Raw genomic sequence first — 26,185 nt, 5'->3', positions numbered from 1 at the left:
GGAGCAGAGGCTCCTGCCTGCAGGTGACAATATGCAGGGCTGGCCTGGGGCTAGATGTGCCCTGCCAGGTTCAACATCTCTGTGGGGCACAAGCACAATGAATGGGGGAATCTCTTTTACACACAGAAGCCTGACAACAAACCACAGCAGGGTTTGAAATCCCACTTTGAGATAGTTACCAGGGGAAAAGATCCTTCTCAGATAATTGACAAATCCTCCCAGAGCCTGGCCCTGCCAGGCTGTATCAGGGGCTCCTTTTAACCTCATGAGACAGCAGTGGATGGTCCTTTCACAGCCTCCCACACAACAGAGAGCTCATCCTGTCAGTCGTACCTGCAGATACTCACAGAGCCCCTCTCTTTGCACATCTCCACCTCATTTCGGTCTCCTTACTGAGCTGATCAGATTTCCAACAGGCACAGGGAGCACACAAGCTTTCAGAGCACCTGCTTCCTCCAAGCGTATCTACTTTTCCCAAGCTCTAATACTATCCTTTTATTTAACCAGACTGGCTTGATTGCAGTTTAACCATTCAAAGCTGAAGCCCCCCCATGGGCACCCACAGGCCACCAGACCTGCCACTTTGTTTTCCTGCCACACTGCAGCAGAGATCTGCTCCTTCAATACCATGGGGTGATATATGCACACTGCTGGCACAGTGGGAGCTGCAGGGGACCAGGTGCTCAGCAACCTGGGAAATCTTTGGCAAAGGCTGTGGTCCATATTTCCTGTGTCTGCATCAAAAGCATAGGGTTGTGGCTGCATTGAGACCCAGAAAAAACAAGCCATGGCTAATACAATTGATAAGCTCTGTTTCCTGGTGAACACTTAAAACACATATTGGAGAGCAGAGATGGCTTGACAAAACTCATACAGCCTCCAAGTAGATGATTTAAAAGAAGGAAGCAGAGAAGACACAGGCAACAAACATAATTACAGAGCCAGCATAATTAAGAGAATTCATGTTATGTTCCTCAGGAATGAGGAAATCCAAACAACCTCCCGAGGAGTTACCTGGGAGCTGCAACTGCTGCAAACAAAGGGGAAACAAGCCAGGAGGGAGAGACAAAAAGACCAGACTGAACAGGAAGGTTAGGAAATTATAATACTCTTCCTGTTCATGCATCATGCTGCATCTCCAGGAAGTGGAGGGAAAATAATCTTCTCACCTGCAGGGTAACTAGAGAGACAAATCCACCCAAAACAGTCCAACCAGGCTTCCACTGAGGATTAATTTGCTCATCAGCTGGGGCCAACTTCTAGAAGAGCATCCTCACAGAGCACACTGCAGACTGCTGAGCTTTGGATGGCCACAGAGAAAGGAGTGCAAAGACACAAAAGAAGGACTGGAAGAGTGGAAGGGGCAGGAGGAGAGGGCAGCCCAGACTGGGTGAGGGGAAGCCCAGATGAATGGAGAAAGGAAAGCAGGGAGGTGAATGAGCAAGAGTTGATGAATGGTAGGGAGGGCATGGAACTTTTACACAGGGCAGAGAGCAAAGACAGAGCTTGAATGGGGGAGACTGAAAGATGCCGCTTGAATGGAAGGGGAAAGAGGGAGGAGAAATGAGGCAGGGAGAGAGCTGAGCAGCACAAAGTGAAATAGTGCAGACAGAACAGCTTCCCACATGGACTTGACAAGGCCTTAGAGAGACAGACAAGTAACACAGCATGAACTTTAATCCAGGAGCAGAAAAGCTGCCTCGAGCAGACACTGCTACCATCATCTGCCCCTGTATAATCCCTCCACCATTGGGCATCTCCTTTGCTCCCAGCCAACAAATTCTCATGAACCCAGATCAAATCAAACAACAGCCACCAAAGGTCAGACTGCCCCCAACAAAGGGAGCTGTAGCAAAACTGAACCAATGACATGGAAACAGCCAATAGGATAAAGCACCAGGATAATTACAAGCAGCAGACCAAGATATGCAAGTGTAACAGTGCTCTGAGGGCAGGACAAGATGCAGTTTATATGCACAAGATAATATTTATCAGCAGTGTTATTTGCAGGGTTTTTTTCTCATTTACACAGCAAGGATAATTTTTTGCAAAACAAAACTTTTCCAAGCAAAGAGATTTTCTGATATTTCAGTCATGCCAAGGCTTGCCTGAGACTATGGCTTAGATTTGAATATCAATTGTTTAGAAGTTCCTTCAGGTCCTAAAAGGCCAGAGCACTGAACATTGCCATTTTCAAAATGTTTCCTTAAAAACTATCATTTACATTCCTATTCAGTGCCCAGATGGTTCAGCTCAAACCAAATTAAATATTTTGCTTGAAAAGAAAAAAACACTGTTTTCCCCAGCCTTTTGGTGAGTTTCAAACAAAACTCTCTGTATTATTATTCATCTACCTCCTCCCTTTGCACAGCTGGGGAAAACAAAGCTTTTTAAAAGGGCACATCTTATTACTTGAACCTCACTGGCAGAGCTGAAAACTGGATGCCCTCCTCTTGTCTTTGGGTGGCCAATGTCTCTGTTTTCCTCCTAGGTCCATCAGTCACCCTTGCACAAATATGTGCCAAAGCTATTTTCCCAATGCAAAGCAAAAGACACAGTGACTCAGCTTCAAAGAGATAGTGTAAGTACCTAAATCATAGTATTTCACTTCATATTGTTATGAACTATGATTTAAAAGCTAATTCAGTGTCTGGAGCATCTGGTTTGCTTGCTTATAAATAGACCCCACTAACACATAAGCTAAAATGAGAGGTCACAGAAATACAGTAGAAGATAAACACAATGGAAAGAACTGAAATTTAAATATAAGACTTGACCCTAGTTTGCCTTTTTAACACATCAGGGAAGTCAAACATACAAACCAGCTTTTAAAGGGTTGCTAGAGGAACCATGAGGGGCCCATCTGTGCCCCAGCTTGAGACTCTGTTCTGCCCCTTTCTTTTTTGATGTTCCTTGCACCTAGCCTAACATAACATAACAATACCAGTGTGGGTAATTTCAGGCAAAAAACGTGAGTGTCCTGGAGTCAGAGCACAAGCAGCATCTCATCTGAGAAAACACGTAAGGATTTCTTTCCCTGCTCCATGTCCTGCCAAAGAAAGAACAAAGGAATTTCTGGGAAATCTGGGCTGGATCATCAAGCCCTCTCAGAGATCCAAAAATGTAAGGACAGAGACTCGGGATCTGGCCATTAGCAATTAGGTCTCTAGGACATAGTGCATTTTGAAATGATAATTTGTGCTCTTTATGATTCACAGTGGTATCACTTCATAAAGAGTTCCACTTTTGAACTGGGAAACAGGCAGAGTAATTCACACAAGTAATTGCCAAATTAGAAATTACCAAAGTAATTTGCAGAGACAAAGTAACTCACCCAAGGATCCAAGAGGCTTAAAATACTACAGCAGCTGGGATGAGCTGCCTGTGTTCCAGCCACCTCCATGACACACTACTGTACTGCCACCTAATAACTAAATAATAAAAATCTTAAATTGCTAAATACTAGAGGGGGGATTTTGAAGGATAGGGTAAGATGGAATAAAGGTCAAAGCATCTCCACAAAGCACACTAAACTTGGTGATATCCACAAGCAACAAGAAAGATATCCAAGAGCAAGAGTCTCTCCTGGAAGCAGCAGGGAGATGAAGACATGGGTGTGGGTCTGTGCAGGCACACACACAGCAGGGGCAGGGGGAAAGAAAGGCTGCTCTGCCAAAGCTCTCAAGCTTCCCAGGCCAGTTGAGTCCATGAAGAACCATTACTGCAAAAAGAAGAGTTTTGGGTTTCCATCTGCCAGCCTGGGCACAGGGAGATCACATTATATGTGGCACTTGGGGGAAGGGAGAGAAAATATGAATAATTCTCAATCCAGTGAGAGGAGCAAGAGCTCTGCAGCTGCTGCAGTGCAAGCAAGTCCTACCAGCACTAGCTACTGCTTTGGGTCAAGAGATCATACCATTTCAGCCTGCTTCCTGACTTCTGCTCCATCCCGGCTGCTTTTCTCTTGCTTTAGTGCCTGCCTGCAGGAACAGCTACCTTTCTGGAAAAAATCCAAACACAAGGAGGAGAGGTTACATGTGCCTGAGGGAAGTGACAAACATGGAAGGCCACTGCTTAGTGTAGAAGCATTTGAGCACGGTCAACACCCACTGACAAAAAAATAAATAAACACACACATACACACTATGCAGGGGAAAGATTTACTTGCATGGGACAAGCCAGACACTCAGGCATGCTTGGGGTATCTGGAATCTGCATAACTGGGAAGCTGGCAGGTCTTACAGCTGAATCAGACCTGGTCAGGGACTTGCAGTGCCTGGAACTGACAAGTTATCCTACTTCCAGGAAGGGCTGCCATAGCACCTGTGCTGCTAGGGACCAAAACAGTCTCCCTCTCCCCATCCCACATCCAGCCTGGCAATTCCAGTTCTTTCCTGCTTCCCAAATGACAGTGTCCCATATCAGACAGCCAAGGCAGTGCCACTGTCACAGTCTGGTCAATCTTCTTATGCAAATGAAATCAGGGTAATTGGGACAGTTACAATGAGTCCCTGACAATGTTAGTCTTTGTGCACACCAGTGGTAAGTATACACTGAACTGCTTTCTAAGGATGGGGTGAGGGGAGAGCTGCACCCAGGGACAGCAGCTCAGCTTCTCACAGGGATGATGAGGAACTATGCATTGTTTAAACACAAGAATGCTCTCAAAAATGTCAACCCGATAGCAAGGAAAGAGGCAGATGCTGCAAATAAAAGTCTGGCTGGAAGTCTCAGAAATACTTAGGGAAGCACAGCCACTGTGGCAGGTGTGTGGAGCTGTACCCCTGCATTCCAGCCCTCATTCCATAGACGAACACTTCCAGAGCATTCATCCCACGAAGGATCTCAGCCCACAAGAGTCAGAGCTCCCACCAGAGCCACATCTGGACATGGCATAAACACTCCAGCCAGAGCAATTGCTGGCAGTCTCCAGGCTGCAGGAGCACAGTGGCTGGTCAGGCTCAGTCACTCTTGCACTGAGAGCTTTGCCCCATGAATCTCATAATATAAGCTCTACCTTTGTTGTAGCCCTCCAGGGCCCATTGCAGCAGCAGTGGAAGAAATCTAAACAAAAAACAATGGCCCCCTGAAATCCTGTCATGCAAACAAGACTCTTCCCACTCATTGCCAAAAGGCCTGAATGGAAAGGGACTGCACACCCCCCACCCACCCTTGCCTGGTGGTCTTTTTGTCTCGTGACCTTCCCCACACAAACACAACCCCACAACAATCAGACAGGCAACATAATGTGCCAGCGCCGGCTTTCCCAGCCCTTCAAGGCAAGCTGGGGAGGGAAAGGGGGGAGAGCTGGGGAGAGCTGAAAGGAGCTGGGGATGACTAACAGATAGGGTGGGCAAGGAAATACCAAGCAGTGTTTTAATTTCTACTTGTACAGTCTCATGAACTGGGATAAAAATAAATTTTTCATGTCAAATGGCTTAAAAGGGACATAGGAATACCAACAGTGAGATTTTCATAGAAAAATAAACAAATAAATCCAGCAGTGCTTCTAAACACTGTGAACATCTCTTAACATTCCCTTCAAGAAGCCTCAACATCCCCTTCAAGAAGACTCAACAAAATTGAGCCCTTTCGTGCAAACTCTGCTAGTTTTACTTGCCTATCTTTATGATTTAGAGTCTGAGATGAATTAGATATAAAGGTTTCCCTCTAGACTGGGAGAAGACATTTTTGCAGATACTGTAGCTGTAGAAAGCATCGACAAACATGGAAAACCCTCCCTGGTGTGATGGCTTCAAAGACTGGCTCCTGCCAATCTGTCCTGAATATGGAAAAAAAGAGTCATCACCTGTGCTGCTGACAGCCAGCAGCAACTGCACCTCCAGGCCCCAGGCTGCCCTTGCAAGGTAAAGATACCTTTTGCTTACTGGAGGACATATATCACCTTTGGGAAAGAGCAACAAGAGTTTCCAAGGGTTTCCCAGGAGCAGACCAGGAGACCAACCAGGTAAGGAAAAATTCCCAGCCTTCTGAAATGCCATGGAATACTCCCATGCTCCCTATGCAGACACGGGAAAAAATACAGACTCTGCAGGAAAGCAAACCTGATAAAACAAAATGAAATATAATCTCAGAGCTTCAGGACACTGGAAATACATACCAAGCCCTTTTACAGGGAAAGGAGGCCATGCTTTTGCCACAAGCTGAGATCTGTGTTCCATGAAATCCTGGCAGCTGAGACATTAGCAGAAAGCAAAGCCATGGGAAAGCACTTATGTGATTTTACAGACACATTAACCACCTGGGGACCATGACATGGTAAGAAATAACGTCTCAACTCCCCCTGCCAGCACTCCCACTACTCTGTTAGCATTTTCACTGCCTTGATTAAAGCCCTGTGACCACAGTGAGCCACACCTGACCAGGTGTGAAATCACCTCCCTGGGATGGTGCAGCTGATGCAAACAGATGGAAAATCTCCTCAAAGGCCATGTGCAGCAGCTGGGTGCAGGAGGCTTCTCCCAAACCCAGATCAGACCACACCTGGCCTGATGCACTGGTCAGAGGTCGTGGAGCTGCAACTGGCCCTTGCCTGTGTCCAGATATGAACTGGAGTAACTGGAAGAGCAGCAGCACCAAGCTTGCACACATCTGGCCAACTTCCCACAGCAGGGATACTGTCTCCTGCCAATCCACTCCAGCCTTAATCCTCCATGGAAAGATCCCATCAGCACTGTGCTAAGAGGCAATCCCTCAGGCCAGACATTAACAATTAATGATAGCAAAGATGACGGAGGAAGGGACAGATGGAGAACAGATATAACCAGGCTCTGCTCATCACACTGACTTGGAGGAGCTGGACAGGAGATATTTTTAGTTTGGTTAGCCCTCAGTAAAGTACTACACATCAGCATGCTTGTGCCAGCTAGAAAGCAAGCCCATGGCCATCATCCTCTACTCTCAGCACTTCTTTGCTAGAAAATCTCACTGCATAGAAAAATGTTTTTTGTAGCAAGTAAGGAAGTACAACAGACTGGTTGCTTAGCTGAGATTAATTCCTGACCTATTTTATTGCATGAAAAAATTAATTATATTATACATTAGTCTTTATTATGTCAATTAAAATTATATTGCCATTTTAATTGACCAGTATTGCTTGCTCCAGTTCTCAACTTTACAGAGTTTGGAGGCAGCTAAAGTAAAAATTGTTTCAAAAATTGCTACTTGGTGTCACCAGAAGCAGGTCCTGGCGAGTAGCTTCTCCATTCACTCTTCCCTTCCCAGGCCCTGTGGTCCTGGTCTCAGACAAGCTGAAGTGAGAATTCTTCCTACACCAAGGAAAAGGAACATTCTAGATAACTTTGATCTAAAGTGTTGGGCTGATGGGGAAGGTGGGAAATTTCTTGAGGTCATTTTCAGCCTTCCACATTTCACTGTTCCCCCTTGAGCCCCATGAGCTGTGTGCAGGGCTGTGAGCTCAGGCAGCACCAGCAACGCCAGCCAGAGCTCAGTGACACCAGTGACACCACAGCTCAGTGACACGAGAGCTCAGTGGCACAGAGCTGGTGGTTACAGTGACCTGTCCACAGTGCAATGCTGCCTTCTGCAGCTCCAAGGAGTGATTGGTACCCAAAGCTTCCAAATACCTTCAGCTGCCACTGAATTCATGGACTTGAGAAACAACTCCTGAGAATTTCATTAGGGAGACCAAGCTTCCGGAAGAAAAGCAGCTGAGGTTTGCCTACCTACTCACTGATGTCCTTCAAGGAAACACAAGTTGAAACATGTGTTTATACTAACCCAGAGCAGGCTGCAGATCCCTGCAATCACAACTAGCCAATTTCAGAGCCAGGATATCATAACCAGGCACCCCTGCTTGCCTCTGGGGGAGTTTTTTTCAAATGCCACAATGAGAGAAAGAAATGTCACCCACAGTCTCAGCCACTCCACACTGGTACTTCACCCTGGTTCTATTCCTGCTGCCCACACAGCAAATCTGCCTCTTTCAATGGCCTTCTCAGAAACACAGCACACCACGGTCATTTCCTCAGACTGCAAAACTGAGACACTCTTCAGTCTAACCCTGGCACACATCCCTTGAGAACAGAGCAGGCAGAGGTGGATGCAGTACCCACATTATGACAGCAGTGAGACTTTCCACAGCCAAACTCTGCTGTGCTGAATCACCAGTATCTGGAGGGGCGGTGGCCAAGGAAGACACAAGTAAGAGATTTTTTGCCTGACATGAAAGATGCTGGCTGGTAGCAAGGCTTGGATCCAGCACTTCACCTTAGAAAATATTAAAATAAATCATAAAAGCCCCAGGGGAAGGGATCACTTGAGATTGTATATTCCTTTCACCTTGGCACAACTTTATGGTGCATATCACAATATTTTCCCTGCATATTTGTTACTGTCCCTTCAGCCCAGGCTTGTGGAAGTGATAAAAAGCTGAAGTATTTGCCTCACAGTGCTAAAGTGAAAAACAAGAAGCACCAATGTTTTCAGAGTGTAACTCTGCAATAACTGAGGGTTCATCACCACCTCATGTGTTTGTAAAATGCAATTTATTACACAAATGCTCTGCCACAGAAGGGGCATACAGCTTCCTTTAATGAAACCCTCAGCAAAAGAAATGGAATATTTCAATGCCTGCACACTAAAAGAAACATTGTAAAATTAAAATCAGTGGAAGTCCTTACCCTTCTGAAACCAGCAATGAAATTAGCATGGGGCCCAAAGGAAGCAAGCGTGGCCCCTTCCAAAGAGCCTGGGATTTAATTTTGTGTTTAAAACCCCACAGTGGCAGATCTATACTTATTTAATGACCCAAATCTTTTTAGTCCTCTGTATCCCTCAATGAAAGCCTAATAATGAAAAATTATCTACTAAAACTCGGCTTTTCCTGAAAAATAATATCTGAGCAGATCTCCAAAGACAGCTATTTCTATGGACACCATGAATTTGACTGCAGTGTTTTGTTTTCGGACATCATTGCATTTCCCACTTTCACAGCTTCCTTGGAATAATATTTGATACAGAAAAAGTTGAAGTGATACTCACAGACAACAGAACAGCCAGCCCTCACAAACCACAGAGCCTCTCCATTTGTATTGCTTTTGGTAACAAATACAGCCACAGCCACAGAATTACAAGTAAGAGATCCTCAGGAGACTTAAAAATTCAAGCAAACCATTGCCATGAAACATTAAATGCATTCATTTTATGAGCATCAAATTCCACCTATTAACAGATCATTCATCCTCTGTAGCTACCAATTTACATATCCAGCCTGTGAGCTGCCGAAGGGGCTGGTGGACACAAAATACATGAATGCATTAAATGTGAGAAAGGAAACTAATGTCCATTATACCTCAACTTAATGATCATGTTTTCCTCAGGAGCAGCAGCAGAGCCCGTGCCTGACAACCAAACACCCTGCAAAGGCACCCCAGGTGCCAAGAAGCACTGAACCCTCTGCTGTGAGACTGTAACTGCTCTGCACGCAGTGTTCACAAATTAATTACATCCAAGCCCTGTACAAAGAGGGAATTCCTTGGAGCTACACTCTTACCAAGCCACTAAAACCCTTGCTGTTGTACATGGACTAAATACAAAGGCCTGAACCTCACTGTGGAAGATAGTTTATCTGAATATACATTAAAACCCTGGAATGCTTTGTCAGGCTCTTGCCAAGCCAGGCAGTATTACCAGCTTTAATGTAACAGCACTTTTGATCTTGAAACAGCCAGTTTGTTGCTGGTACATCTATTATTTCTCCTGGAACAGAACCATGGCCTGATGTCACACCTACAATTTACTCTTTGTGCACAGCTATCTAGAAACAGATATAAGAGACAGTGTCTCAGCAGCCTGTACCCCCTCCATCACCTCTCCAGTACCCAATCCAGCACCAATTACAGCTATGGCAAGGAAAAATACTTCTATTTTAAGCTTGAGGAATTAGGGGCAATCCCACAATCAAATGGATTAAATTCCTTTTTCAGGTCTGTTGCAGGCAGTTCCTCACTATAACAGAATATGATCACTGATTTCCTTATTCCATTTCCCCACCTATGAAACTAAATGAACTGATACTGGAGAACGAGCTTTGAAGTCCTGGAAGAGGAAGGGCTATTGCAGTGCTGAATAAGACCAATTCCCTACAACCCACAGCCACTGTGGTGATACATGCAAAAACCCTGAGGTGCAGAAGAGTCAGGCTCTGAAGGAAACGAAAAAGCTCAGACAAAAGATGAAAGAAACTGAACATGGAAAGTTAATACTGCTTTGAACATTTGCTGAGCAGAAATCCTTCCCAAAAGTGACTGAACTGTGGTTACCAATCAGGGACTCTGGGTTCAGGCTGTCAGGCAAAGCCTACACCTCCCAAGAGATCTGACTGCAGGGCTTACTCAAAGCCACACAGACATCAGCTACAGCAGTAGCTTAGAAAGGAAGGGCAGGAGCTGTTAGTTGAGCAGTGGGGAAGAAGCAAACACTGCTTATTTATTCACAGGTCTTGCTACTCAAACTTGTTGCTTCCATCAGATGTCACAGTGATAAGTACCTGCTTAAGAAAAAATCAGGAACAAGAGCAAAACCACCCCCCTGCAGCTAATCCAATTATGATACAGTATAAAGTTGTAGAGATTAATCAGATCTGAGCCACTGGGTCTCTCTATTATGCTGTTTAGTGACTTATCTGGTGAGCAACAGCAGCAAGAGGATGGCCAGGCAGAAACACCAATGACCAAGCCAGCCCTAGGAGACAACTGTTGCTCCTCCCTTTTCTGCTCCATCAGGCAGAAAAGAGTGGAGCACACTGCAGGGCAGCCCCGTAGGAGAGCTGCAGGGCTCAGAGCTTGGCTGTCCCCCTCAGCCTTACCAGGTGCCAGGATGTTGTGACCAAGGGGCTGCATTAGACACCCCTTGCAGCAAAGACCAGGGCTGTGCCTACCACGTGCTGCAAGGTGGAAATGTACTCAGCAAGGAAAAGTTCTGCCCATACAACTGCAGGGAACTCCTCTTACCTTGTGTTTCGTTAGCTCTGTGTGTAAAAAGGCTACAGCAGGGCAGGTGGGGGCTGTCCTAGTTCAAGAGGCAGCAGCACAGAGACCACCTGGACTGTCACAAACAGCCCCTTCAGCACTGGGAGCCAGAAAAAAGCTGAGCTGGGCTTTGCACTGAAGCAGCTCCACCAGTGTCAGTTCAGTGCTGACGTGGGAATGTTGTTCCTGTCACAACCAAAGTTTCCTGCCTACTGCCTTGCCTGAAGTCCTAACCTAAAAGCTACTCTGAAAAACTGGGCACTCTGCTTTTCCCCAACTCAAGCCTTCCTGTACAGTCAGATCTGCTCTGCCTGTCTCCCTCTTCCTCCCTGCAGAGCACAAAGAAGCCAGTGGCCTTGGCCCTTATTGCTGTGACCAGCATCTGCACCCTGGTAACAACTTGCTGTCCCATCACCACACCCCAGGGTGCAGGACACTCGGCATGGAAGGATGGACCTGCTCTGGAGAGTCACCTCTCCTTTGGCCCATCAGACAGGACTCAGGCACACAAGGGCACATTCACTGGGGAAAGGAGGAAACTTTTCTATATGCATTTCTTCTGGGCAGAGACTGCATTTGGACCAGAAATTCATCTTTTCTCCTGGACAATACATGCCAGCCTTTCAGGAAGACAGGTGGAGCAGGCACTCCAGTGGGATGACAGAACTGTAGTGACAGCTAGAAGGTGATTAAATGTTTGCAAGCACCATTCTGACACTGATGCCAATCTCTCTGGTTGCCAGAAATACTGTTTCAGGTAAATGATTCCTAATCCAGTGACTGTCATCTTCCCCCCTGGAAGGGAACTGGATCTTTCTGATACCACTCTGCCACATAAGACTTTTGTTTTTTCTCCTCTGATTAACTGTTCCTCCTTATTAGTAAATTCTTTAATATGAGGACGACTGCTATTGTTTTCCAGTTTCTAAAAGGAACTAAAATCTGTATCCTCCAAAATCAGAACTTCTGCACTTCCTGAAGGAAGTTTTATCCTTTCTTTATAGACATGAAGCCTTATAGCAATAATCCATGAAACCTGTCAGGAGAAAAACTACATTTTCATACCCTGAACTCAAAACACAGAAGATTTCAGAATACTGCTTAAATGAAATAAAAATAAATTAAAAATAGCTCCCCTTTTCACTGTCTGCCAGATCTGGGAGGGAGGTGAAAATACACAGGGACTTGATTTGATGCATGAAAAACAGAATTCTATAGCAGTGAGTATGTGCACACATTTATTTTAGGTTAATAATATCTCTGCAATAATACTTAGCTTTGTGGAGAAAACTAAAGCTGGGATAGACCCATGTTGGCTGGTTCTTTGGAACTGAGTACCATGTCAGCTTGAGCACATCCATCAGAAAGAGAATAAATAATTCGGAAAATCTTGTCACATCACAGTTTTCCTGCTTTTAATTTCTCTTTCAAATTCCAAATAATTGTTCCCATATCAACAATCATGACAAGTATCTTGGCTAAACTGGTAGATCCTAGGAAAGGACAAGAGGAATTAGCAGCTTTGAGTCTAACAACACAGAGTTAAACATCCAGTATTAGGGATTACTGAGTAATGCAGGAGTGAGGAGACCGCAGGAGGGTTACCTTAGTAATTTGATTAGGGGAGAAGAACAGCCAGACATTCCCTCCCTCCGAATCGGTGTCGGATGACGGAGGCTGCATCGTCTATATTTACAGTGCTGGTAAGTGCCTTGCCACTGGCGAGGAACACAACACCAGGGCACTCGGTAACACCTCTGCTCTGCTGTCAACATCACAGCTGGCACACAGAGAGCAGCCACACCACAGGAGACAGGTCCTGAGCAGGGCTGACTCTTCGCCTGCTAACATCAGAAAAACACCTTGGTGCTCCCACTGAGAAAGAGCTCAATCACCTACATCTGACGAGCACAGAACGACCTCAGAAAGACTACAGTACTCACACTGCAGAGAGCATCTCTCCTTGAATGAACTGCAGTGACTCCGTGTAATTCAGGCTAGTTTAGACTACAAAAACCATCCAATGCAGCTTTGTGTCAAACCTCCACCTGCACATCACCTACATAATTAATAAGGATAAAAGAGAACATTATCCCAAGCTGGTGTTCAGACCCTCGGTGATCGGTAAAGCTTGTTATGCTCTGCTCAGCTTTGGAAGTCAGCAAAAGGAACATAGTTCACACATTGCACTACATGCTTGGTCATTAAATACAGGCTTATAAACCCATAAAGTTACTGCTGCTTACAAGAGTAGAGTATTTCTGCATTATCTTGTTTGTTTTGCAGTGGGTACAAAAGTTAATTAGTTTTCACTGTTTTATTATTCCACATGGTCAAATAACAGTCTGAAGCTTCCAGGCAGCTAGAACTGCGTAAGGCCCAGAAAATTCTTACTTTGCTTTTCAGGACTGTCCACTAGGGTCATAAATCAGCACCTGGCAAATTATTTTCTGGCTCTTCTTGGTCACCAGTACCAACACTAAAAGATCCCATAGCTGCAGCAATGGCAGCTCTCAGCTCATGGAGCACAGGGGGAATAAAGATGGAAAACACTGTTTCAGATACATTAAAACAATTCTTTGGGAGGAATTTTGGCTATCACTATCCTGGGACAAGCCATCCAGAGCAATGGTCTTGTTGAAGGGGATTTTGGTTCATTAAGCCCTAGAAGAGACAGCACCATTATATTTAACTTGTCAAAGGCACATCCTGCACACAGCACATATGCACAAGACCTGCCCAAACAGTTCCCAGGGCTGGCAAGTCCAAGTGTAATAAAGTAAATAGAGCTTAATAACAATTCTTCAGACACTTTATTTAGGCTGGAAGGAAGTTATTCTTCCAGCCATGGTCTCCAAGCACAGCTCAGAGACTAAAGACAGCAGCAGAGAACTATCTCCTATGCTCTTCACAGCAGTCTCCCCCAAAGGGGCTGCCTAAATGCACAAGTCCATGCAAAAATAAACATTTCCCCAAGACCTCAATATTATTGTCAGAGGACATATGAAGGAAAAGTGTTTGTGCCTTCCCTCTTGACAGGGAGAACAACCCAGAGACAGAAATCCAGTGATAGCTGGACTGTGTGCAAAAGCAACTCCTCTATCAGCAACCAAGAAGGAACAGCTGAGGGAAGAAGCAGCAGTTCAAATGGAAGAAGGAGCCACAATAAACTCTTTGATTTTCCTCCCCAGGGCAAAAGACAAGGCTAAAACCCAACATCATTCCATGGAGGCCACTGCCTGCAGTAAGAAAAAATGCTCAAGTCCTAATTTCCATTATTTCTCAGTGCGAGGGTAAACATGAGAGAAGTGGCAAAAGACAAGCATCTGGCTCTGTCTTAGAGCCAAGGGGCAGAAATAAAAACATACTCTAAATTCCTTAGGGCACACCCCATTCTGATACCAACCTTGGCAAAACATAGTTTATATCAGACACGTAAACAATCCAGGAAACTTGTCACACTTGTTTTCAAGTGCTTTGCTAAACCGTCAGAGTATTCAGGATCAGGCCCTCCAATAGGTTTTGCGACACTTCCAAATTTTCACCTTCTATAATATTGATCCTTTCTCTGCCAAGAGGCACACAAGGCTACATCTCACTGGCTGCAGGCTGCCATCAACAAACCCTTCAACTACCATTGTACATCACAAACAAGTATGCTACACAAACCAGGGACTCCTATTCATCACTGGTACCTATTTATGAAAGCTCACCGAGGCAGGGAACACTGCCCTGAAGAAATGCATTAGACCAGAGGTTTGATGATAGCCACAAACAGCTCTGCCTCCAGCTGTCTCATTCATCTTTCCCTCATGGAACTCAGAAGACTCCAGAGTATTTGCTACTTACAAAGTATGTCAAGTATCAAAGAACATGAAGAACAGTTCCTAGGGGTAAGATTGATCTTGCTTGTTTAACATCAGTTTCATACATCGTTACTCTTTTCACCAACACAGGGTCACTGCAGATAGCTGTTCCTAAGCAACAGGAATGGACACTAAGAACTCATAAATTCTTTGTGTCTTGCTAGTGTGGGGTTTTACTTTTAAAGTTGAAAGAATTCAAGGTCCAAGTGAGACTCAGAAGGATCACAAACATTCAGGACTTTCACTACTTTTTTCACCAAGAAATATTGTCTCTAGTGAACAGAATATTCCCTGTGTTACCCTGAGCAGCCAGATCGGGGTTGATGCCACCACTCAGGAGACTGGGAGAGGGAAAGAAGTGCTACAGCTTGAACAGGCAAACACAACAAGGTTTGAATCACACAAAAACCCAGGACATTCAGAGATCAGCTTTCTTCAGGAGCCTGTATGTACAATAGTGCAGGAAAACAGCCCATCAGCTGAATCAACTTTGTCTCATGGTCTGCTGGTACTTAACTGATTTCAGACCAACAAATAGTACAACACCTAGTGAGGAGGCAGAAAGAGATCACAGCTTTCTTGGCTGCTGTCAAACTCAAACACTCCCACTGCTGCATTTAATTTGCAAATGTGCCCCAGCACTTTTGCACTGACTGCAAATACTAGAAAGCAATGGGAACATCGTATTTCCTACTGTATAGGAGAAACATTTGTTTTGTCTGGTAGAGAGTAACTTTAAAAGTCCTGTTACAGGCTTAAGTGATGATGGTGTTGAAATGCACCTCCAAACTGTTTCCACTTGCTAAGCAGCTGGCTTGCTTCTCTGGAGATGAGATGATTTCTTCCCCTTCTCTGTCATGACAGCACACAGCCACAGAGCACAATGCACCAGCTGATTTGCAAAACAGCATCAATCCACTCTGTGTTTATGGCTTTTTCTCCCCTTTCTTTCTAAACACGCAGGCTTAAACGTTTTTATTGCTTCAGTGATTTTCTATGTGCAAGACAGGATTTGAGAACAATGCATTAGCAAGGATCTATGTGCCTAAATCCCATCCCGCACACCCAGCTGAAGCAGCAGAGTGAAGATTCCAAAGCCCCCTGCTGCAGCTGGGATCAGGAAGCAGCAGAGACACACGGCTCTGGACACAGCTCAACATCGCTCTCGGACACTGCACTCCAACGTGCAGGTTTCTAGGCTCAGACGTGGAAGGTACACAAATGTGTAATGAGTAGGAAGCCTCCTGAGGCTTTTTACAAATCTAGAGACATCAAACTGCCAGTAACTCATGAGCTGTGTAAGACTGACTCAGCTTCCATGTGTTTTTTGGTGTGTTTGTTATGACTCCTTGAAACATTTCAGGAGATGCCTACTTTTACTGGCACAAGCTTAAGAGTGCTGTGTTTGCTATGCTGCCAATATCTGTTTTGTACTGATGGCTTCTACTCTCAACTTTACACAAGTCAAAGTCAACAGTCTGTGTACAGGCAGGTGGGACTGGAGAGAGGAGTGTCCAAATAGCCAGGGAAAGGAGAAATGGAGTAGCTGATCACAAACCTGTAGGGAAGGTGTAAATACAATCTCAGAGATCCACATCCAACATAAGGGCTGACTGGTGCTCTGTGTACAGAGGTATTAGAAGATTAAGAAGGAACCTGGGACATTTTTGCTGTTCATCTTGCAAGGAGTGGGATGGTCATTAATGACCTCCATGTGGCTTTTTCATGCTGAGCCATCACTCCAGGGTATTGTGACTAAAAGTCAAATCTGGGTATAAGCCTGGAAGTGCTGGGAGATTGCCATCCACTGTAACAACATTGGGGATGGACAGATGCTAATCCAGGCATGGTAAAAGACATTATCCTGCAGAGGGAATAGTCTCTTGGACATATATTTGTTGTTCAATGCCCAAGTTTCCCTCCTCGACTGAGGGAAGGATAAATTCCGCTCCCCTTTCCCAGGCTGTATTCAAAAAAGCCTCTGGCTGAAGGCAGTGAGGAATTTATAATCCAGAGGGCAACAGCAAACCAATCTCCTTCAGCAAAAATACCTCTCCTACCAGCCCTTTCTTCCCTTCAAGGCTATCTGCGGGGCAATGAATTTGAAGGGATTCTTTTTTTTTTTTTTTCCCAGCCCCATAACCCAAAGTGGAGGAGTCAAAGGGCTAATGCTGTATTACAAAGGTCAGCCCAGTTTGGGGAGAGAGGAGAAAGGGAAGCATTGTGGCCACAGACAGCTCGCTGTGACCACAACACCACTTGAGAAATGTAAAGTGATGGTGTTGCTCAGAGAAAAGGCCTGAGAGCTGGGCCTAAATCCCAGGGCTTTATTACTCACAAAAGCCCAGCCCCTTGAGTCATTAATCGTGTGCTCCATGGCTGGGTGCCTCAAAGAGCAGCAGATGACACATGCCCAGCTGCTACTGCCTCCCCTCCTCAAGGTAGTGGGGCAGAGGCAGGTGCACTCCCAGTGCCCTCTGCTCGAGACTAATCTATTCTTCCTCCTTGTCCTCTGCCTTTCATCTCCTTCAGCAGCCCACGCTGACAACTGTAAATGAGATTAGACTTCAAGGCGTGGGGCAGATGCAGAGCCCCCTCTGTGCATTGTAAAGAGACCCTTGTAGATTTTAAAATGTCTCTCCCCTTTACAATGCACATCTTGGCAGAGGGGGAGAAGGGGACACATTTCCTGTCACACTCTCAGAAGCATCTGATAGGGAAGAAGAGGCAAATGCTGGTTTGGGGCCTGGGTGCTAATCTCTTATCACCATGGACAGTCTTCCCACCAGCACCTCTGATTCCCCAGTCACTTTAGCAGATGAAGTAACAAGTTGATGACTATTTCCTAATCACCGTTTCCATAGCCTCAAGTCTGCATTTTAATGTGGACAGATGTCCCAATGAACACTATAAAGACAGCAATAGTCCAAAATTCAGGCAAAGACTTGAAGGCTACACACAACCCTGGGCTCAACCCCACGGCTATACTGCTGCTATCACTGCCAGAATTTCCTATTCTTTCTATTACAGTTTGCGCTCCACCTGTTCCCAGTGATCCAACAAACCATCAGTGGGACACAAATTGTTTGTTAGAGAAAGAGGTGAAATCTCAAGGCACAAACCACTGCCTACCGCTCAGTGAGACCTGCCTGGAGAGGTCTTGCAGCCACAGCTGGCAGGGGTTTGCCAGCAACAATAGGCAGGGAAATGTTTCAAAGTGAAGGGTCATGTTTAGCTCAACAGTGCCCCAGTAAATAAACTGGAATTTCTTTCACAGCGTGGGAAATAGCTCTGCCTGCCTGCACTAAGGGCTACCCAGAGAAAAGGGACAGTTAACATAAAGGATCATTAAGTTCAAAATAATTCCTTTCCCCAGTTACCACCAACCATGATAATAGCTGCCCCAATTTTATGGATTGCTATGCAATTTCAATTGTGCAGGAACCAGCCCTGGATTAAAGGCAGCTGCAAAGTCAGCATCTTTTAAAGCATATTTTAATGTTTTATGAGACCACGGTGGAGCAGGTTCAGCTGCACCCACTGCTGGTAGTGTCAGCAACTGAACTTCTCCTGGCAAGTGCATGTCTATCTCTACAGCCTTGTTTCTGAGCTCAAGTTTTCCATTAGCTGCCTACACAGACTGGGTAACTTGGCATCTCTCTGCATTCCCCATAAACTCTGTTCATCTGTTGCCATCACACCCACGTACAAGTCTCAGGGAAAAATCTAGGATTTCTAAAGCAGCTGCAACAAAAACACAGCCTGGATTGACAAGCAATAGGATCAAGGTGTTGAGGCAGTAAGGAGAGTCTTTTTTGAGAGTTTTTTGTGTGTCTATTTAAAACAAGTTTGTTGTCATGACTACAAACCTGGGTATGGGTGAGAAGAAGTGAGAACTCCAAGATGAGGGCTGATAATGCTAATTCACCCTCAAAATCTCAACAGCCACGGGGATGGGGAAACAGAGATGACACAAGCTCTTAGCATCTAACAAGGTTAAAAGCCACCTTCAGACAGCAGGTCTGTCCCAAGAACAAACACTGTTGTCCTAGATAGCCCCTTTCACCCAGCCCAGCCAAGGGCTGGGTAACACCAACCAGCTGCAGTCACTACCAAAGCAGGGGCACTGGGGACACAGCAGCAAAGGATTGCACCTGAGACCCTAGAGAGGACACAGCAAAGCAGGAACAGCCCCTCAGGACACTCATCTGCAGACTCCAACCATCAGGCAACTTGGCTTCAGCAAGGACTGGGACATGTTCTCATGTCTGAGTGCAAGGCAATTAACTAATCTTATTAACACAGAGAAGCATGAAACTGTCAGCAGCTGCTCCTGGGATTGTCACATTTTCAGCTTTACCAGAAGATTAACAAAAAAATGGGGCTGTGTCCACTGGAGGACAAATGAAGAAAACCCCAAGTGATTGCAGAGGGATGGAGAAAGATTTCTCTGCTCAGAGCTCAGATTCTTCACAGAGACAGCACAGAGCACACAGTGATGGTGCAAGCTCTGCAGAAGGCAGCAGATGCAGAGCTAATGTGTGTGTGGGGGTGGAGGGTGTTTATGAGCACAATAAATAAATGTATGAATCCCTATAAAAGTTCCCATATAAAAGTGAGTTAGAGCTGCCCGAGGGCCATGGCCTTGTAATAAAAACCACATCTTGCAAGCACAGTATGAGGCAGCAGCTGAACTGTAACTGTCTGGCTGCAGCACTGAAGAGCTGTGAGTCTGCCTGCTCCCAAACTCCTGGGTGAAGTGCTGACCCCACTAAATCCAGGAGGAATTTCAGTACTTGCTTCAGTGTAGTCAGGATTTTGTCCTGGCCGGGGCTTCTTTGAACCTCAAAGCATAGGAAGCAGTTCTGGGTCTGATTTTTGTCAAATTTAAGTTCTTTCTTAAATAAATCAATCTGCAAGTGGCTGAAGATCTTGGCTTGAGTCACTGACAGTTTCCGGTGTGACAGGTTAGAGGTGGATCAAAACAAATAAAAAATTCCTACAGAATACATGGTCAGTCACTCCTCTCTCCTAAAATAACTAAGCAAAAAGCACTGCTTTATGGCTGAGCAGAATTTTTTCCATCAAGAAGTTTTGAATTTTTAATTTAAGCTGGGGAAGGGGAGATCATAAAAAATGAAACCCCTTATATTTTGTATGCCTAAACAAAAAACTTGCTGCTTTTTTTTTGGTCAGTAAACTTAAATAAAGTTTTAAAAATACTTCCTCAGGGAAAAAAAAACAAACAAGCATTAATAATAATTTCATTCCCCTCTCAAATGCTATGTGTGTGCACTGACCTGTCCTTCACAGTTTTCTGGGATGATGGAGTATAACAGCCAACAAGCCACTTGCAGACTACCAGCCTGTAAATTCCCAACTACTCTTAACACTTTCTCCAGAGCCTTCTCTTGCTCTCCTGGGAGCTGGTAAGTGCAGCAGCCTACGTGTCTCAACTGAGAGGGTGGCTCTCAAACCTCAGTCCCAGCCCATGAGCCACAAATGCATGTGCACCCTGGGCCACCCATTTCCTCTCCAAGTACCCACCCAGCCAGGTCCTGACTCCAGAGAGAGCTGCAACTGTTCCCAGTGTCAACACACAGCCTTTCTCCAGTTGTTAACACTGTCCTCATGTTTCACATGGATGCCAATCAGAGCTAAACGAAGTGCTCCCCTCTCCTCCTGGCACCTTGCTGCTGGGAATAGCAACCTTGTTCCATGACAAACAGCATCTTGCAATTCACTGCAGGACTAATTGCATTGCTTTGCTGATATAATGCTCCAGGAAGATGTCAGCTTTGCCCACAGGCAGCAAGGACATTATTGATTTATTCAGGACTTATGTGTAGTTATCACAGGTTGCATTCTCTTTGATAATAAAGTCTTACAGACAAGTTTTAAAATTCAGCTGCAGCCCTAATTGAAACACAGCTAATTATTGAAGGTCTGTCTTTACAGCCTTTTCCATTGTTACTGTGCTAGTGTTCTGTACATCCAACAGTAACAGTCAAACTCCTTCCTCTTGAAAAGAAAATAAATAAAAAAAAAGAAAAGGAAAAAAAAAAAGAGGAAAAAAATCCCATCTACTATTTAAACAAGTCCAATGGGAAATTACAGATTCCTCTCTTTGAGCCTGAGGTAACTACCAGCCAACAGCCCCATCCCACAAGGACTCAATGACTTCAAAGGAGGCTTGTAGAATTAGACTCCAAATTAGGGCCAGTGTTGGAGACAGGAGAATTCAAAGCAGCTGAAACAAACATTCAGCCCAGACCACAAGCAATTTATTGTGCATCCACCTTTTCAGTGGCAGCATCTCCTATGAGCCCCAGCAGATTCAAACACACCACACAATTTAGGTGTGATCAACAATCGTAATTCCCAGCTCCCAACTGCCTGCTGACTGTACCACAGCCAAGTTGCTGCAGTCCAGACACGTGGATTAGCAGTTGGTCACAGCTAACCGTGTATAAATGAGCACTCATCAGAACAGGCAGCCCCAGTTAATAGCTGAATGATAACAGGACCCCCAGGGTACCAAGGACATCCTTTCACTGGCTGCATCACAGCTTTTGGCTTTGTAGTTCAGCCAGACACAGAGACAAGATTATGGCTTCATAAAACAGGGATGAAATCCCATCCGAACTTTATTGCCAGGATGATGCCAGCGTCAGAGGAAGCTCCCTTACAGAAGGTGACATTTACATGCACGCACAACAGCACAAAAGTTTCTGACATCAGGAGAGTGCTGCAGTTTAGAAGCAAATCAACCCTAGAAAAATCCCTCTTGTTTATAGCTGCTACACATTTCAACCCGGCAGATGGAAGGGAGACCACAAAGCAAACATGTCAGTTAAAGCAGCTAAAAGCATAATTTACAAACTAGAACCCAGAACCCAAAATCTCAGCAGCTATAGTTCAGAGCTCTTCAGAGCTCTGCTGACTTCAGCCAGCTACAGATCTGACCCAAGGCATTTCCTGACATAACCAAAATCTTTGATACCGAAGCATGTTCTTTACTAACCCTGTGCAAGATTAAAGCAGCAGGTCCTGCCTGGATGATGTAACCCTGCAGAAATCAGTTTAGCAGCTGGGGAGCCATTTCAAAGAACACGGTGCTGGTTTTACAGGTCTTAGTCTGCCTGTCTGAAAGAGTAGAAGATCCTTTAATCCACAAGCAAGGACAGCACAAGTGGCAGGAAACAGAGCACCTGCTGCAGCACCTTTGCTCAGCCCCTGAGCCACCAGGAATGGGCTCACTCCTCTCCCTGTTCCTGAAGGGGAACTGAGAGAAAGGCCCAGAGCAGCCGTGATAATTATGACTTGCACACCAGCATCCTGGGAACTGGGAGCATGCAGCACATTATTCCTAGGCTGTATTTTAAATGCAGGGGAAAGCCACTACAGAGGAAATTAAACAGAGGTTAGGCTCTTTGCTCACAAGACAGAGAGAATATATCATGTTCACATACCTGATCAAATAGGACTTTCCAGTGCTGAGAGGCAGCATAAGGGAGGAAAAAGAGTAAAAAGAAAGTATAAGAGCAAGACCATTAACATGCAGTAAAGTGTAGAACTATATTCTAACAGAGAAATAACCAAATTATTTAATGCCATTTCCAACATCCTTCTTCATCCCAGAATCACCTACCCTTCCGGAGGAGGAGGAAGGGGAATCTACCAAACACAGGGAGAACAGTTTTCATTTACAAATCCAAATTAGGATGAACTCAAAACATTCATGTGTTAATTCTGTTTTCTCCCACTTTGTCTATTTGCAGGCAAGCAAGGAAAAAAGGGTTTTTTACTCACGGAGATCAAGAGAGCTCTGTGTATATTGAGGGAAGAGACAAATTAGCAATGTTTTCTCCAGATCACTTTCTGAGATCCTGTGGCCCAACACTGACCCATCAATTACTCTGCTGGGTTATCAGAGCCCTGTCTACTGCCTGCTCCTGACCCTGGCTTTCTGCAGGCTCTTTGATAACCCATCAGTTCTCTGAGCCTCACATGTCCACATCTGAAAAACAGGTAATTCCTCTTGTGCAAGGTGGGAGGGTGGAAGGCTGGAGAGAGTCCACTCAAGGATTTACCCCACATCTTTTGTTCTATAAGATCTGCCTTAAAAATGCTGTATAGGAGGAAGCTCCACTTCAATGTTCACAACCATGTGAACACTGCACAAGTCCTTGTCACTTGGAAACTGATAAAATAAACTGGAAACTGGCTCTGATTTATGCTTTGTAGAGGGACTGGTGTCAGCTCACCTCCATGACCCAGGCTTTCTACCTCACTGTCCTGTGAAACAGAGGAAATTCCTACTGACTTGTGTAAGACTTTCATCTATCCTGGATTTAGGGGACAGTTGAAAAGACAGCAACTTCCATGGGGCAGCACTGGGATAACCACTGTCTTAGGATCCCTAGAAACCTTTGCACATTTCCAGGTCCATGGTTTTTTATGCCTCATTCACCTTCCCAGAAAAAAATCAAATTGAGTAAAGCAACAAATATCAGACCCTTATAAGACTCTTCTCACAGTGCTATTAGCAAAGCAGAAATCTTCTGAGAATCTTAACTAGTCCTAGAATAACATTTCCTTTCACATGGTAGGCAAATCTAACACAGAATTGACTGGACAGACAGTGGGGTATCAGGCCACTGAATTCTTTTTCATTAGTTAAGTTGTTGGCTCCCCTCCTCCCCATGTCTCTCTCCATTTATAAGCTCTCATTTATCATCATAAATCAGCCCAGCATTTTAAACAGAACATTTTGGGACTGAATCCTGGCTTATGGAATGCTGCTCTGAGAGCTACAATGACATCACAGCTGAGCTGTTACACACTGTCAAGGCTGTGACAGCCAAACCTCCACTGTGTTATATTTTTGTGGTTAATAACACAGAAAGAGTTGACCTTGTGTCAGTTCTTGCTGGCCAAGCCAGAGAGCTTCCATCAGGCTTTCAGATGTAATAGCAACAACACAAAATCAACTCCCAGTAAGGTCTCAGGGGGCACAGAGTAGCACAGAGCAGATGAAATGTTCAGAGATGATGCTCTGTAGCCTGCTTGTTTCAGCAGGAAATCTTGGCGGAGTAGAAGGAGGGCATTTACACCACTTCCTGCTTTTCTGACTTGCAGATGATACATGATCCCTCAGGCTTCTGTCACATCATCTATTGCCAGGTCTCAGCAGCTTCCCATAACCAGTGCAGCTGCAGGCTTTAGTTTTGTTGATTATAGAAAACAAGGTACCAGAGTCAAATAACAATGCAAGTAATGGCAAGACACTGCAAGCTGGATCTGACCCAAGCTGTCCTACCTCAAGGTCAAGCAGGAAGGCAGCAGTAGAACTGGGATGAGAATCTAGACTTCATGAGGGACAGCTCCCGTCCCAGGAGTCCAATCCTGCCAGGCACTCAGCATTTCAGCATCTCCTGGGCCCCTTGGCAGGATTGAATTGCTAATGGCTGCATTTGTGTAGAGGCTGGAGCAACTCCAAGGGGCTCACATGTATCACAACAGGAAATCTTTCTTGTAGGACCATCCAGACAAGCACAAAATTTGTTAGAGAAGAAAAGGTCACAGTTGATGTAAGCAAGCAATGGGATTTAGAAACCTGGACTGTGAAAGCTCCTGGAAAGCCACCCTTTCCGAGTCAAAGCTATACATGCCCCTGAGTCAGGCATCTCCTCTTAGGACTGTCTGGCAGTGTTGCAGCAGAGGTCAATCTGCATCACACGCTCCCTCCTGACTGCACTGTGCTCAGGAACACAGACTGGGGAATGCAGCTCTAGCAAGCAAGTGCACTTCCTCCACTGCCCTCTGGGAGGAAAATCCAACAGCAACCGAATTCTAGGTGATTCAGAAGGAAGGGCTGGGGGGTGAAGAACAGGCTCTGTCCCTAAGCATGCCTGGGCGGCTTCCTCCAGCAGCATCATAAAGTTAGAGAGAGGGCCGAGGGCGATGTGCCATTGCGGGACGTTCAGCTCCCAAGTGCTCCTCTTGTAGTGATGCAAGACCCGAGTCAGAGCCCGCTTCAGAAAGACATTTAGTATCTCTGCTTTATGTCTGACAGGCTGGAACAGACCCTGCACTTACCGCTGCAGACCGAGGCAGACACTTTTCAGTCCTCATCCCAGCTGAGTTTGCTGGGCATGAGAGCTGTGAGCAGTCCTGGGATGCACCTTGTATGCAGGATCTCTCACGTTCACTCCCTCCCAGACAGGTGCCCGGCGAGCTCCTGCCTCCGAGTCCGGCAGATGCAGAACAACTGCCTCAGCTCTGCAGGCACTGCCGCTCAGCACGGCAGGAGCAGATCTGGAGTGCACAGGACCCCTTCGCGTCCTTCTGGGCTGGGTGAGCAGAGAGCCGGTGCCAAGTTATCCCACCCTCACGTGCCATCAGAGCTCGGAAGGTGGAGAGAAGCCATCAGCCCTGTCGAGCCGAGGAGAAAACTTACTCGACTGTTTGTTGCTCGGGGGCTGGAAGAGAGAGCAGCTCCCGAGAGCGGGAGCATTTCACATCAGTCACCCTCAGGCTGGCTGTGACTCTGGAGAAGCTCTCAGCCCCTCGATCCAAGGCGTCAGCTCCTCTCCAGGCTCGAGTCGCGTCCGTGCGCAGCCTGGTGTCCCTTCCCGGTCAGCTGCCACCCGCCGGCATCTCCGCACCGGACGCGGACACCCAGCGGAACGGGAGCCGGTCCGGGCCCCGGGGCTTGGAAGGACGGGAGCTGCGGCCCCGGGGACGGAGCCAGCCCGGCGGCTGCCGGAGCCCGCAGACACCCGGCGGCGGGAGGCGCGTAGGGCGGCGGGAGGGCGGCGGGGACAGCGGCTTTCCCTGGTCCCGCAGGGTCACCGGCCCCGCTCCTGTGCCCATCCCGGGCTTCAGCTATGAATAGCTTGAGCCGATTACCCCGGCCCGGGGGAAAGGGGGGAAGATACCGAGCAAAGGAAACTTACATCCTCTGCGGCCATAGGTAGGACATCTTCGGAGTCCAGCACCTCGATTTCTTCCGCCTCCGAGCTGGCAGCCACAGCAGGGGAAGAGCTGGCGTGAGGCTCCGGCAGCCTGTCTCCCATGCTTGGAAACGGTCCCCCTCCAGCCCCCGCCCCCCTTCTCCCCAGATCCTTAAAGAAATTAAACCTAGCTGCTGGTTGGCAAACTTTCAAGCGCAGCCGAGCCTGCCTTCATGACTCCCGCAGCCGGGAGGGGAGGGAATCCTCCATCCACGGAATATCCAATTAGCGCGGGCAGCGCCGGCGGGCGGCATCCCGGCGGCCGGGCCCCGGCCGGGGCAGTGACCCC

The 26,185-nt window shown here is 46.2% G+C and overlaps 1 protein-coding gene across 4 annotated transcripts in view; it reads right to left on the bottom strand.

The window, feature by feature from the left end:
- The window catches only part of RHBDL3 (rhomboid like 3), a 60,928-nt gene extending 34,743 nt beyond the window's left edge, over positions 1 to 26,185 (bottom strand). For 2 of the 4 annotated variants that reach the window (XR_004149016.2, XM_031506362.2), the window contains exons 1-2: positions 25,840 to 26,185; positions 22,351 to 22,374 (exon numbers count right to left, since the gene is read on the bottom strand). Coding sequence is in view for 3 of the 4 variants with exons in the window: in XM_031506362.2 (XP_031362222.1) it covers positions 22,351 to 22,374; positions 25,840 to 25,959 (144 nt within the window). In the remaining variant the exon portion in view is untranslated. Of the gene's footprint in view, positions 1 to 3,916; positions 4,001 to 22,350; positions 22,375 to 25,839 lie in introns of all 4 variants that reach the window. The other 2 variants (XM_077787381.1, XM_031506363.2) reach the window with 2 other exon arrangements.

The sequence above is a fragment of the Lonchura striata genome, chromosome 19, assembly GCF_046129695.1.
Source record: "Lonchura striata isolate bLonStr1 chromosome 19, bLonStr1.mat, whole genome shotgun sequence".
Lineage (NCBI taxonomy): Eukaryota > Metazoa > Chordata > Aves > Passeriformes > Estrildidae > Lonchura > Lonchura striata.
The sequence above is the reverse complement of the archived record's forward strand: the minus strand, read 5'-3'. Positions and strand labels throughout refer to the sequence as shown.